Source organism: Dipodomys ordii, unplaced genomic scaffold, assembly GCF_000151885.1.
Source record: "Dipodomys ordii isolate 6190 unplaced genomic scaffold, Dord_2.0 Scaffold39, whole genome shotgun sequence".
In the NCBI taxonomy this organism is placed as follows: domain Eukaryota; kingdom Metazoa; phylum Chordata; class Mammalia; order Rodentia; family Heteromyidae; genus Dipodomys; species Dipodomys ordii.
In genome coordinates this window covers 75,697-86,915 of record NW_012267255.1, presented here as the reverse complement: position 1 = coordinate 86,915, position 11,219 = coordinate 75,697, and the positions used below count along the sequence as shown (strand labels likewise).

At 37.2% G+C, this 11,219-nt stretch overlaps 1 protein-coding gene across 6 annotated transcripts in view; it reads left to right on the top strand.

Annotated features, from left to right (window-relative positions):
- Zzz3 (zinc finger, ZZ-type containing 3) overlaps window positions 1–11,201 on the top strand; it is a 50,689-nt gene extending 39,488 nt beyond the window's left edge. For all 6 annotated transcript variants that reach the window (XM_013018299.1, XM_013018297.1, XM_013018301.1 and 3 more), the window contains 3 exons: window positions 3,014–3,148; window positions 5,490–5,590; window positions 5,893–11,201. In XM_013018299.1, the coding sequence (XP_012873753.1) occupies window positions 3,014–3,148; window positions 5,490–5,590; window positions 5,893–6,037 (381 nt within the window). In that variant the 3' untranslated portion in view covers window positions 6,038–11,201. The remainder of the gene's footprint in view (window positions 1–3,013; window positions 3,149–5,489; window positions 5,591–5,892) is intronic.
- The last annotated feature ends 18 nt before the right edge of the window (window positions 11,202–11,219 follow it).

The following is an 11,219-nucleotide window of genomic DNA, read 5'->3' as shown; positions in this document are numbered from 1 at the left end:
AGGGGAGCACTCTACCACTTGAGCTACAGCGCCACTTCCGGTTTTCTGGTGGTTTATTGGAGTTAGGAGTCTCACAGTCTCTCCTGCCCGGGCTGGCTTTGAACCGTGATCCTCAGATCTCAGCCTCCTGAGTAGCTAGGATTACAGGCGTGAGCCACCAGCGCCCGGCTTAATTTAAAATATTTTAACTAGGAAATCTATATAGGAGTGATTAAGGTACTGGGTTTAGAAATAATTAAAACTATTTTTAAGCGTGTGTTCTGTAAGCATCTGTTTCCTTGTGGTAACTAATACAGTAGTTGATAATAGCTAACCTGACAAAAGGAATGAGAGGGTAAGTTAGCAGTTTCCCAATCTAGGATTGAGAATTGATGGAACATGAAAATGCATTAAGAGATTTGATGTATTTAGAGCTGGTGCTGGTGGCTCACACCTATAATTCTCGTTGCTCAGGAGACTGAGATCTGAGGATCTTAGTATAACAGCCTGAGCAGGAAAATCTGTGACTCTTATCTAGGTGACTGTGCATAAATATTTGCAAGCAGCAAGCAGGATCGTGTTTAGAAAGCCTAGGATTTTTAAATTTTGAAGTAGATTTTAGATTGGCTGGGTAGAATGATACACAATTGTTTTCCAAATTGATGTTACTGTCACTGTGTTTAGCTTATCTTTGCTCAGTTGTAGCTCATCTAAGTTGGCTATAATGGCTACCTAGGAGTCTAAGATTGGGAGAATCATGGTACCAGGTCAACTTGAGCAAAAGTCCTTGAGATTACATTTCCACAGGCAAGTTGGATGCGATGGCACATGCCTATAATCCCACCAGCTGCAGGAAGACTGCAGTAGGAGGACTGCAACTCAGGCATGTGCCAGGATTAGAAGTTAGGTCCTATTCTAAAAATTATTGGAATATAGGGCTGGAGGTATGGCTCAGCAATATTGCAGTAGTTTAGCAATCATGATGCTCTGTATACCTCCAGTATTACCAAAAGAAAAATAAAGTCTTTTGGGCTGAAACTTTGGGGAGAAAAGGAAAGTAACATTGTAAATGGGAAATTTAGTGTAGTATTTTTTTGGGGGGGGGTCTGGTCATGGGGCCTGAACTCTGGGCCTGGGTGCTGTTCCTCAGCTCTTCAACTCAAGGCTAGTACTCTACCACTTGAGTCACAGCACCACTTCTGGTTTTTTTCTTTTTGCTTACGTGGTGCTGAGGAATCGAACCCAGGGCCTCTGGCATGCAAGGCATGCGCTCTACCACTGAGCCATCTTCCCAGCCCCTAGTGTAGTATTTTGGAAGCAACCGTTTCTAGTTAAAGTCAAGCACAAGGGTTCAGGAGTGGGCGACTGAGATAGAATAAAGATGAATATTGTTCTGGTAGAATCTAAGGAATCTAATAGAATCCAAGGCGAGACCTAGGGGATTGGGATGGAACAATTGTGAGGATTTTGAGGTTGAGCAGTGTAAGGATAAGTGTTCTCAATAATTTTGAGTAGACTAATGTTATACTTTTGAGTATAAAAGTGATAGTCACTTTTGGGGGTGAGGATGTATTTAATGTTGTGTATCTAATTGCAAGTATATATGAAAACAGCATAAGGAACTTGAATGAAACATGTTGATAAGTAGAGAGGTGAATGGGCAAGGAAAGAGCAATAGACTGTCTTTGGGTGAGTAGTAGTCCGGAGGAAGTTAGGCTAACAAGGATAATAAAAGAGAATAAATATACTTGAAGTAGATGTTTGTAACTATAAAAATAGGATAATGAAACTTGTTTAAATTGTTTTGGGAAAGACTGAAGAGAGAGAGAGGGAGGGTGAGAGAAATGGTGAGATTAGAATATATTGTAAACATGTAGAAATAGGACAGTGAAATCTGGTCTCTTGTATAACTAATGTAAGCAAATAAAAAATATATGACCAGACACTGGTGGCTCATAAACATTTATTTAAAATTTTGGAATTGTAAATGGATTTTGTACATTATAGATCTGTTTTTATGGGACTCTTCAATTTAATGTGTATAGTTTTGACAATATGTAATAGTCATTGAAAGTCAGTTCATCCATCCTCTTGATCACTGGAAGTAAAGAACAAAAAACAAGAGCAAAGATGATTTGCTTGTTAAGGAAATGTCATGGTTATAAGAATAAGAGTAAAAATCTTAGGTTGGAAAAGAGGAATATCTTGCCAAGTGTGAAAAGTAGATTATAAAGAATCTTTGAAGTAGGCATGAATGTGTATAGATGAGTTTGGGTTTGTGTTAGTGTATGACAGAGGTGTTCCCCTTGTACTGACATTGTAAGCAGTCTAGAACAATTCACAATTATTATTGCATTAACAAGTTCTCCTTAAGTATTGTAAGAATATTACCAATAGCAGCACTAATTTTCTGTTCTTAAAAAACAAGGTATCTTGGCAGGGACCAGTGGCTCATGCATGTAATTTTAGCTACTCAGGAGACTAAGATCTGAGAAGCTAATCCTAAGCAGAAAAGTCAGTGAGACTGTTGTCTAAAAATCAAAACAAAAACAACAAACAAACCAAAAAATAGAAGTGGAGCGGAGCTATGGCTCAAATGGTAGAATGTTAGCCTTGAGCCAGAGAAGCTTGAGTTCAAGACCCAGGACTGGCACCAAAAAAAAACAACCCCAAACATACCTCTTTTTCTTTCCTTTTTTTCTTTTTCAGTCCTGGGGCTTGAACTCTGAGCCTGGGCACTACCTCTGGGCTTGTTTGGCTCAAGGCTAGTGCTCTATCATTTTAGCCACAGTACCACGTCCAGCTTTTTCTGAGTGGTTTATTGAAGGTAAGAGTCTCATGGACTCTCCACACTGGGCCGGTTTTGAACCACAATTCTCAGATCTTAGCATCCTGAGTGGCTAGGATTACAGGGGTTTTTTATTTCTGTTGCTGTTGTTTTTAAGATAAGGTATCTTCAAATTGAAAAACACATTATCAATAGAAAACACATCAATATTTCTTAAACTTATTTTAACCTTTTTGTTTTCAATAGGATGAAGAAAGTATACCTATCATGTGTAGGAATTTACCTGAATATAAAGAACTATTACAGTTTAAAAAGTTGAAGAAGCAGAAGCTTCAGCAAATGAAAGCTGAAAGTGGGTTTGTGCAGCATGTAGGCTTCAAGGTAGGCTGCTTCATGTTACTAGCTCATCTTTGGAAGGGTATTGAGACAGTTGTAAATGGTTTCTGGAGTCCAAAACAACATTTTTTAAACATGCAGGGAAAGATTAGTAAGTTTGTCTCTTGTCCTGTTCATTTATATAAGTAGTGTTTGTGGCTCAGCATACATGTGTGTGTCTATAATGTGATGTAAAATGTGAGCTGAGAAATCCCTTTTTTAATGCCAGCAATGGGACTTGAGGTCAGGGCGTGGGTACTGTCTCTCAGCTTTTTCATTTAAGGCTGACACTCTACCACTTGATCCACAACTCTACTTCTGCCTTTTTTTTTTTTTTGTATGGTTAATTGGAGATAAGAGTCTCATGGATTTTTCCACCCGGGCCGGCTTCAAACCACAGAACTGTGGTTTGGTAGTGGTAGAGCACTAGCTTTAAATGAAAAAGCTAAGGGACAGTACCACTGTCCTCAGATCTGAGCCTTCTGAGTAGCTAGGATTACAATCATGAGCCACTGACACCCAGCAAGATGGTAAGTTTTTGCCCAGTTGTTTCTCTTATAATTAGTGCTACTCAGAATTGTCCTTCCATTTCAGATTAAATTATCTCAGCCCTTTTCAAAGGCTAATAGGACAGTATGCCCTCATTCCACATGTTCTGGGCCCTTTACTCATTGCTAGGGAGTCAAGAGTAAAGAAGATAGATTAATTCTTGCCTTCATGCTCTTTTCATTCTCATAAGGAATTTAGAGAAGTTAAAATAATTAAGGACAACCAAGAGTACACGCACATTGGAGAAAGCTTAAAGACAGTGAGAAAAGTTCAGAAATTTTGCCAAGAAGTTTAAATGGTTCTAAGAGTTTGGGGAACCATTTAAAGATTTTTAAAGCAGAGAGAAACATGAAATTTGCATTTCAGAAATATTTTCATGATTTAATTCTTACATCAATAACCTTTAGAAAGACAGTCCATTTAGGGCTGCAGAAATTAGTCCCTGATAATTAAGTTTTGTAAAGCAGTAATGTATTTCTGTATATTACCTATGTAAATGTATGTATATGTATGTGTGCATGTAAGTCCTTATATATGTATATAGCAGGAGGTGGTGGTCATTATGGCTATAGTATGAAAACTGTATTAAAGGAAGTAAGGCTAGAGATGAGGAGATGATGAAGAAATTCTTTTGGTAATTTAGACAAAAGATGAGACCAATCCTAACCTGGATTGGTCCCTGTAGAAATAAAAGTTGAGGGGCTGGGAAGGTGGCTCAGTGGTAGAGCGCTTGCCTTGCATGCATGAGGCCCTGGGTTCAATTTCTCCATACCACATAAGCAAAAAGAAAAAAGCCGGAAGTGGCGCTGTGGCTCAAGTGGTAGAGCGCTAGCCTTGAGCTGAAGAGCTGAAGGACAGCGCCCAGGCCCAGAGTTCAGGCCCAATTGAAGTTGACAGGTTGAAGAAAACTTTAGGTACTAGAAGTGAATATACTTATTCAAATTGAAGGAAGTAATAATAATACCATAATTTGATGTTTCTTTTGGTAATACATGTAGAAGTATTCATACATGCTACTGATCAACTAAATGGGAAAACAAAACAAAACAAAAAACAACTGTGCCTCGGGGACTTTGGAGTAGCAGTTAGCCAAGCTGTGTTACATACTTTTCTCCCTTTTAATCTTTCAGTGATCCCTTTTCTGTTAATGTTTCTAACTGGCAACTCCAGTCTTTCAAGAGGAAAGCTGTTCCTTTTCTCATCATTCTCTTGTAGGACGCAGCCTTAGCTTCTTAGCTAGACTACCAGCTACTCCAGTTGATCTGATGATTAAAGAATTATAAATGAGATATACTTGGATTTCCAAAAGGGCTGTCACAGCATATCAAAAAATAGCTGGGTCTGTGTTTTTGTCATGATGGGCATTGGTTATTATGCCTTTAGACTTTGGAGAGTTGACTCCATAAGATGAATGATCAGAGAGGATTTTGTGGTTGCCTGGGTTTATGTTAATAATGATAACTTATTAAAACAGTCCTCTTACATATGTAGGTAGTTTTAACTATGATTATAAAGCCAGTGTTCACAACCATATGCTGGTTTCAAGTAAGTGGCGACTAATAACTAAATGCCCACATTTGAAATGACTTACTTAAAACCTTCATACAATAAATTATAGCATATTGAAGATTATTTTTATATGCTCCTTTGGTCTATGTTTGTCTTGATTTTGAGTTGATGGGCCTTTACCTAGTTGGATAGATATTATTGTTGTTTTATCCAAGTGTGCATTAGGAAAGAAGAGACACCTGCATACATATCATTAGCTTAATACTTTTTCTCTCTGAATCTGCTGTAGTGTGATAACTGTGGCATAGAACCTATCCAGGGTGTTCGGTGGCACTGCCAGGACTGTCCTCCAGAAATGTCTTTGGATTTCTGTGATTCTTGTTCAGACTGGTAAGTTGGTGGGTTTTTTTCTTTCTTTCTTAATTTCTGTTCCACTTTTAGCCTTAAAGTTTGAAAAGTCAAGAAGTTTATGGCCAGTGAGTTTGATTTCCGAACTTTCTTAGAAAGTAGCTGCACATAATGCACTCAGTTTTGCTCTAAGAAATTGTTTTCTCTAATCACACACATCTCAAGTAGTTTTGATTAGAGATTTTGATAACATTAAAATAAGTAGAACTTGTGAGAAGGTTTTGTAATGTGTAGGCCAAAATGTATCTAGTGCTATATAGTGATGATTTTTTTTTTTCTTGCAGCCTACATGAAACAGATATTCACAAGGAAGATCACCAATTAGAACCTATTTATAGGTCAGAGACATTTTTAGACAGAGACTACTGTGTCTCCCAGGGCACCAGTTATAATTACCTTGACCCAAACTACTTTCCAGCAAACAGATGACATGGAAGAGAGCATCATTTACTAGTCCTCTTCAATACACAGCAATGGTATCATTGTTAATTATGTGCACAGTTTGGAAAGATTCTCTGCTTTCCCTGAAATGACACTCACAGCATGAGAGCTTCCTGAGTGTTCTCGTCAAGTATAGCTTGGCACCGTTGTGGCTCTAGATCATTGTTCAGCAGCTGAACATTCCTGGTAAGCAAAAGGTTTCCCTAGTGAATTTTGCACCACCACCTGAAAGCCTCGTAGGTGGTGATCGTAAATGGGTGAGTTGGAAACGAGAGCACACATTAAGAGTAAATTCCAAAGGTTTCAAAGATCTTGGTCATAAATATGATAAGAAGACAAAGTATTTATATTAAAAACAGTTTAGTAGCTTTCAGTTTTGTGGAAATAGTTTTCAGTGCAGAAACTGACTTCTTTAGACAAAGTTTTAACCAATGATGGTGTTTGCTTCTAGAATATATACTCTAAAAGAACTCACTGTCCCAGTGGTGGTCATTGATGACCTTTAGTAAATTGGAGCTGCTTAACCATATTGATATCTTAACTTCTTTTAACCGCAATGAACTGTCTTTATTACCAACAGTAAAGCACTACAGGAGGCAGCTGTGTCATTGCTTCCTTAACCAGCTCATGGTGTGTGAATGTTATAAAGTTGTCACTCAGATATATTTTTTAAATGTTATGTTATATAAGATGATCATGTGATGTGTACAAACTATGGTGAAAAAGTGCCAGTGGTAGTAACTGTGTAAAGTCTCTAATTCACACATTAATTCCTTTAAAATACACAGCCTTCTGCCTCTGTATTTGGAGTTGTGAGTGCAACTCATCAAAGAAAACTGCCTAATATAAAAATCATATATATGGTAATAATTTCCCTCTTTTGTAGTCTACACAAGATCCATAAAAGATTGTATTTTTATTACTATTTAAACAAGTGATTAAATTTAGTCTGCGCAGTGAGCAAGAGTTCACACGCATTCTTTTATACTGATGGATTTTGTTGTGCATCATTTAAAGCATTTTGTATGTTTCTTCTTAACTGTGTATACAGTATGTTCTTGAACAATGTTCATTTGTCAGGAGAACTGTGAGAAATAAACTATGTGGATACTGTCTGTTTATATTATAGAATGTTGTGGTGACTTCCTTTTGGTTAGATTAGATTTTTTTTTTTTTACCAGTGTTAAAACCAGAATTTTTTTTTAAAGTTTTACAAGTAAGTCTGCTTCTCATATACAATTAGGGTTTTCTTCACTGTCTTTTATAAAGAGTAAAAAATATAGAAAAGAGTGAACTTGAGAATGTATAATTACGGTAGTATTTTTGATCAGTGTGTGCTAAAAGAAAAAATTAAACTAGTTTACAAAAAAGAAACAGAGACTGTGGCTAAGCAAAAGACAATTATTGATTCCCAAATGTAGAAAGACTGAAGTTTTCTGTTCTCCTTGTTTTTGGTGAAAATAAATCTCCATGGAATTAAATAGGTGGTTTCCTGGAGACCACCAGGAAATATTATTATTAATATTGATTAGAAAAAGATAGTATAAATATTCTAAGGTGGATTAGTATTATATTTTATCTGATTTTTAGAATCATTTATTTTTTCCTGTTTTTAAATCTAGGGAACAGTATTCAGTAGTTCTCTTCAATACACAGCAGGGCACTAAAATCGACCCTGAACTTTTTTTTAATTAAGAAAAATAACAATTTTAATAAAGAGATATGAGAATTTTAAAGTAATATACTGATTAAGATCAGAAAGAGAAGTAAATGAACTTCTCACCCTGAAAGAGGGGAATTGTTAGCGTTCTAGACATTTTAATACTAAATGTCATGTGCTATGCCAGAAGATCTGCCTGCAGCCTGTAATATGACAAGACAGTTGCACGTGGTGATAACTTTTGTGTTTGTATGGAAATTATACCAGTTAGCTTTGGAGAACCATTCACATCTATTTAAAAAAATTCCATAAGGTATGAAGTATGCTTTGGGAAGGACTTATGAGTGAGGCAGTTGTTACATAAAGAGAATGTACAAGCCACTTGAATGCATTTTTCAAGGGCAAAGATTAACAGATTTTGGCAGAAAAGATTATTTTCTGCTTGAACAGAGATGTATTTATTTTGAAATTTTCGGCTCAAAGCAAGTAGTCCCCTTGTCTTTAAAAGGCATAAAGGGTAGTAGTAACATTGGAAGTGTCTTATGTTGTCTCCATTTGAGGGTTGCAGGAGTAGGTAGGTCTGTGGGTTTGCAAGTAGGCCTTCCGTTGTGTACCAAGAAATATTTGGTATGGAAGACAACAGACTATAAAAGATCTACTTGTTAACGCATTGCTTATTATCAGGTGAGCTTCAGTAGATCAGATTTATTTCCTGGCATATTATACTCAAATTATATGTTAATAACTGAAGAAAATTTTAATGACATCTAAAGAAAGCTTAAGTGGAGAAGTTTCCTTCTGTGAGTAAACTCTGATAAGAATACTTACTATGTATCAAGGAATCATATAGTAGTAAGGCAGGTTCATTTATTATCCTGTCTTTGTGTGAGGAAATCTAGTCAGAAAGTTGTTAACCCACCTGCTCAAGGCCAAATAGTTAGGAAAGTGGTGATGCCTGACTTTAACCTAAACTGGTAAACCCAGACTCAGTGTCTTATCCCCACTACCTTCTTTGCCCAGCATGAATATTCCTGTTGTATCGGGCATCACTGGCATGTTAAGAGTGCGGGTGTGCAAGAGTTTTTCATGTTTTTTTTTTCCCCAGGCATGGTGTAGTTGTTAGAGTACAAACCTGAGTATATTTCTAGGTTTGTTGCACAGGATAGAGAAGCCTATATGTGGACCGAGGGAAACCACTGAAATATCGTGCCATTGCAGACTCAACAGGTGCACGCTGTGTGCTTCTCACTTACCCGTGACCATGTCTTACCCCCCACTTCCCTTTTAAGTCAAATCACAGAACACCATTTACTGAGGTGTGAGGAACATTTTTAAGAAAAGGAAATAGCAAAAATAGTGTGTCACATGCAGTAAAGATTAAGTGTTGTTTTCTCATGTTTCTTTTTCAGTCATAAATGGGAGACCTGTTATAGAAACCATTTCTTACTGTAGATGAGTTCTAGGTGCACTAGATGAATTAGGAGTCTCCAGTTACAAGTCACTTTTTCTACAAGATTATGGAGACATCGTCCTTCTTTAGGCAATAAAGTGTTGGTTTTCATTTCTTGCCTTGGTAAAAAGGTACTGAAGGGATTAAATAATCCCAGAAAAGAACTTCCGTTTTTTTTTCCAGTTTATATAGCTGCATAAATGTCTTTTTGAAAGTTATGTCACATTTAGCTCCATGAGAACAGAGGACCATCCATGTTTGTCTGTGGCTCTAGGGCCTGGCTTTTAATAGATTGTCCATAAATAGTTGTGGTTGTATGACCAATGAGTTACACTTTTTTTTTTTTTTTCTCTCTGGGAAGTTAGGTGTTGGCACCTATATCCAAGAGTATCTGTGACTCTTAATGGGCTTGGCTCAGGAGCTGAGAAAAGGGAGGAGCCATCCTACTTGTCTAAAGGATGTTCTTCAACCCTGGTGGATGGGAACGTTTGAGTTCGGGGTGGGGCCTCCATTGGGCCATGTATCTTCAGTCTCTGTCACGTCTGTAGAGTGATTTAAATGGCAAAGACAATGGGCTGGAAATTGGGGCCCTAGTTCCAAGTTGCAGAAGTTACACTCTCAGTAAATGTTGACAGAGAGGCACCTTTCGAGTTCTAGGAACTAGTAAATGATTTACATGTCCTCTTAACTTGTCTTAATCCCCACAACTCCTCTATGAGGTTGATTTACTGTTAGGATCTCTATTGTACAGATGGGAAAACTAGAGATACAGAGAATTTAAATGTGTTCGTTCGTTCTTGGTTTGTAATTGCTGTGGGTGGGTGGCACTTAGGATACAAAACCCTGATTTATGGATCTTATATATGAACGCAGAAGACAAGCAATATACAAATAAAAATTTTAATTACTTAATTTTAGGCAGAGATAAATACTGTGAGGAAAAATAATACTTGAAGAAAAATAACTGAAGAATGGGGAACACTGTCGTTTTAGACGGAATAATCAAAGCCTCAACGACAAGGGTAGATTAGAATGTTAGAAAAACCTGAATGAAGTGAAGGAATTTGCTGTCTGGATCAGGTGTTGGAAGAGGCAGAAGAATACTAATGCCAGTGGCCTTGAGCCAGTAAATATGCTTGCTCAGGCAACTAAGATGTTCATTGTAACTGGAACCAAATGAGCAAGAAGAGAGTAGTAATTGGTGGGGTTAGAGAGGATGTGGGGCCAGTTCAGGTGTGACTTTGAATGTAGGGCATCATAATGAAGTTTGGTTTGTGTTCTGACATTTCCCATACACACATGGCCTTTTGCTAGGTCAAGACCTCTAAGGTCCTTTTCTGTCATTTCAAGCCATCCAAATCATCAGTGTGTCTTTTAGCAGCGCTTTGGAAGAAGCCCTATGGATTCGTCAGGGGTTAAGCTGTTTACCTGTGCTGTTTTTTCAGGGTGGCTGTCAACTACACCTATAAGTCATATCTAGGCCTGACTGCTTCTCTGTTGCCTCATTTCCTCATGCTTGCTATTAAAGCTGTGGTGGATTTGGGCTGTGTGGTCTGTGTTGGCAGAATGTTAATCCCTACCTATAAGAGTCATTTTATATTTTCTGGCACAAATGGTAATTTTCATCTTTTTATCATCACTTTTCTTCTCATTTGCTCAAATATTCCCTATGCTCCTCTATGAAGAGTGTGACAAGTTGTGATAGTAAAATAACTGACAACTGTGTGAGTTATGGGAACATGCTGCACCCTTTTTGTTAATAGAGGCCTAATTGTAACCAAAGAAATTTAATTTCTCTAGCAAACACTTGACATTTATGTTTTAAGAACCAATGCTACAGAAAAAGGAAATATGAAAATTATCATGTATCACGAATACATTAAGAATTCTCTGTAATAGTCTGGCCAAAATTAAAACTTTATAAATGGATCATAAGTTTCAACTAGTACTGTGCTTGCTTCTAATTCTGTTTGGAATTAAGGCTTCAGATGCTTTTCAGAATGATGTGAGTTACAAATAAATAGAAAAAGAGTTGTCCTGTCTATTTTATTTTATTTGTG